The sequence below is a fragment of the Nematolebias whitei genome, unplaced genomic scaffold, assembly GCF_014905685.2.
Source record: "Nematolebias whitei isolate Nwh7 unplaced genomic scaffold, NemWhi1 Nwh_scaf_5967, whole genome shotgun sequence".
NCBI classification, from domain to species: domain Eukaryota; kingdom Metazoa; phylum Chordata; class Actinopteri; order Cyprinodontiformes; family Rivulidae; genus Nematolebias; species Nematolebias whitei.
The window spans coordinates 1-3,742 of NW_023624512.1; the positions used below are offsets into that span (position 1 = coordinate 1).

At 40.4% G+C, this 3,742-nt stretch overlaps 1 protein-coding gene across 1 annotated transcript; it reads right to left on the reverse strand.

Moving 5' to 3' along the window:
* Positions 1–255: 255 nt before the first annotated feature.
* LOC119429705 lies at positions 256–3,736 on the reverse strand (the record flags this gene model as incomplete). Its single annotated transcript, XM_037697278.1, has 15 exons — positions 3,723–3,736; positions 3,318–3,517; positions 3,110–3,222; positions 2,826–2,932; positions 2,509–2,685; positions 2,096–2,304; positions 1,898–1,992; positions 1,751–1,776; positions 1,558–1,579; positions 1,437–1,464; positions 1,255–1,339; positions 957–1,100; positions 660–871; positions 467–570; positions 256–374 (listed from the first exon to the last, which is right to left on the reverse strand). Coding segments are annotated over exons 2-15 (1,605 nt in total), but the record flags the coding sequence as incomplete, so codon positions are not given.
* Between the last annotated feature and the right edge of the window lie 6 nt (positions 3,737–3,742).

Sequence of the window (3,742 nt, forward strand, 5' to 3'; positions counted from 1 at the left end):
TGTCAGGAATTCATCCAGATTGTCAAGAGCATTGCCGTTCTCAAGTCGGGAAAAGACAAGATCAATAAAGGCCACGTCAGCGGAGGTCCCTGATGTCAGTAGCATCTGAGCCACCTGAGAGGGAGTGAGCTCTGCCAAAATTTCAGTCTACAGAAAGGAATAAAACTATGAAAGAAAACTCGACGTGTTTGCAAAACTGCAAGTGACTAGATGTTTCTTTCTAAGAATAACTTAACCACTGCAGAAAGCACTTACACTTGATAAGAGTGGATTGAGGGCTTGCAATTCTTGAACGGTTGCAAAACCAGAGAAGTTGCCAAGGTTTGTCTGCAGCCAGTCTCGACTACCATTGACTGATGCGATGCAGCCAGGATCTGCACAAAAGAAGAAGCATGACAATTGGCTGCATGGCAACAACACGCACCAACAAGGCAATATGAAACCTATCCACAGAGCATGGTTTTACCTGATGAATCATTTCTTGACAGGAATGATTTGATGAAATGAGTGAAGACTGTTTGCTGAGTGCCACTGTCCATTTGTTCTCTTTGGTTGCTGAATGCCTCAACGCTAAAATTTGAGCCCAAACCATTAACATCAAACATTGGTAGCAATTTACACTTTTGTTCAAAGTGGGGTAATGTAACACATTTACTTACACAATCTGATATGTCTGGCAGCTGAAGTTTAAGGAGCTAAGACAGAATAGGAAGTTTGTGGATGGTGATGCCAAGAATGGACGGATCTTTTGTTGGAACCAGTTGGCAATGAAGTCCTCATTCTTTAGTTGCTCCTGGCTGAAGGTGGCAATTTTCACCTCTCCCAAGGCTTCAAGGGCATTTGGCGAAACTGGGCTGCTGTTGTTGGGGGTCTACATTTGGGGAAAGGAACTTAGTTTGATAAAGATTGTGCAGAGGAAAAGCACAAAAACTTTGAACACGTCTGACTCGACTTACCATGCTGGCAAATGTGTCGAGAGCCTGGTCCAGATCAGAAGCTTTTTGGAAGAAAAGCTTCCAAACTTCAACTGGGTAGGTCCTTTGACTATCCAATGAACATTTCAACAGTGTGATCACGTTTGTTTGTGTGAGGTGGGTAGCCTTAAGGGGAAAACAAACATGGAGATAAAAATGAACAAACAAACAACAAAAGAGCAAAATTGTTATTGCTCATGGACATCAGTATAAGCGTTGTACTCTATTTGGCAAATAATAATATATTTTTTGAAGTTGATATTACATAGAACAATCTTACCAAGGAACAAGCATGTTCAGTGATGGTAAAACTGCACAAGGCTGTGGACGACGCGTCAGTTGCCAGTGTTTGCTGGAGTTGTGATCTGAGCCAAACACAAAGGAAAGCAGAGTTTCCCGTTAATTATGCTGTGTAAAAGAGCTTGGGAAACTGTGCACGGGATTAATCAGTAAACCACTCACCCATTGACTGCAGCACAGATGTGGCTCTCTGGTAAAAGAACATATTTGTACATCAGTCATTGGTTTGTCAAATTGTGACTGTTACAGCAAAATAAGAATGGGTGATAATATTTAGACTTACCATCGACAGGTGTCTTCTTGCACTGAAGAAAAACAAGAAATGCAAAAATTATTAGTAGAGTGGATAAAGCTACGTAATTCTACATTACTTTAGCTCTGCAATCTTTACATAGAGATTGAGCAATACTTGTTTGTTTTCATTTTTCCATACATTTTGTATCATCTAAGAGTTAGATTCATGGAAACAATCTTACCGTAAAAGAATCTTGTACTGAACAACCTGTTTGAGAAAAACATGAAATAAAGTATGGCATCAATACAGTGCTGCAAGTATGGTTGAACTATGCTAATGGAGAACTTTGAAAGGAGATTTTTTTCTTCCAAATATTTTTGACACATACGTGGGAATGTCTGTTTGAGGGACTCAACGCTTGATCTCACATCCACCGAAAGATCCAGTGGCAGGAACTGCAAACTTGCCAGAAGTCCGGTGTGTCTACAGAGAAGGAAGCAGCAAGCGTTGTATTTTCTGGACCTTGAATTTAATATCACACAAACCTCAAAATGCTTCATTTTTTTTGCTGAGAAGTATCTCTTACATAGCTTCATAGGATGCACAGCTGATGTTACTTGGGATCACCCGCAAGCTACCAAGACGGAGGCTTGGTAGCAATGGAAAAAGATAATCCTGGAACCACAGCTGATAGTCTTCTGGTTCAAAGTTGACTAAATGAGGTTCGAGAGCTGTCAAAGTTGTGCTCAAGATGATATCTCGTACAGCTGCATTTGTGATGAAAGTTATGTTTTTCTGGAAACAAAAACATTCAAGTGTCTGTTGAAGACGGCAAATGTCTTTATGTAATGGTTTGAAAAAAATGGTGAGCTTGATGGTACACAGATGTACTCAAATACATATAAATGTGGGAATGAAGGCAACTTTTTGGAGTTGTCAGTCAACATTCATCAGCAGAAGTGTATTGTTTGCTACATTTGCAAGGTGTTAGGCACTTACCTGCTTGCTGATTTCTGCAAAACTCTGGAAGAACTCAGCGAGCTGCTCAATATTGCCGGACAAGGTCAAGCTTGTGAGGACCGCCCTGATGAACGTGGCATTCTGCAGAGCACCGCTGTCTGGATCTGTTATCAGCTCTGCCTTTTGTTGTGGTGAAAGGGCACCTACAACTGCCTCCTGATGATGCAAACCAAGAGGAAGGATGAGTTTATTCTTATTTGGCATTGCACCGCAAAGCAATGTGTGGACCTGTCAAGTTGTGAATTTAGTGCAGCATTGTTTTTTAAGCCAAGCTTGTTGTGAAATGTTTGACTTACCGGCGAGAGGTTGAAGACTTTGAGTTCATAATATGTTGTGTATTGGGCAAAGGAACCCAAGTTTGTTTCGATCCATTCAGCATCAGTGTTAATTCCCACCCTGCAAACTGAGCATTGTGTATGGATTTTAGAATATGCATTGCTTTTCCTTGTCTCTATTTTCAATGAGTAAAACATCAGAGGTAAATCTTTCATCTTAGTGGCATTTCAGTCATCTTTTGTCCTATTTCACTTTCCCAATTTAAAGATGGTAGACAAATGAAAAGGTTACTCTGTCAATGTACCTGGTGTGTTGATGGAACTGACATATTTCCTCAGGTAGGCCAGCAGAACTTCAGCAATTTCCTGTTGTCTTTGAACTGGCATGGCAGAGGACACTTTCACTATCCCGCTCACACTGAAAAGATTGAAGCAAAATTCTCTTAAACAATTTTTTTAAAAGTAGATTGTACTTTGATGGGTTAAAATCTTAGTTGTTAAAGTGCTACTCACACAACATGGTAGTTTGCGCAGTTTAAGTTTGTTATCGTAAACTCGAGCATCTCTGGAGTGAAACTTGGAAGAACTGAAACCAGTCTGTCATGGAACCAAAGATCAAAGTCCTCTTTGACGAAGCTTGAGAAGTGTGGACTGATGATGATGAAGGTCTTGTTCATGATACGATCTCTCACAACAGCTTGGAACGTTGGAACCTGTCAAATTGTGAGATGCGAGAAGGTGGTATTAAAACAGCACACGGCTTTAGTGTTGCAATTCTACCGTACACAGGACAACGAAAAGGATGCGTGAAATAATTCATAAATTATTGTGCAGATTATTCAATACTTGTCTGAATACGTGCAATGTTTGTCTTAATTCAGAGAATGTGAAGTTTGTTGCTCTAACTGCATAGCTTACCTGTCCATTTACCGACAACT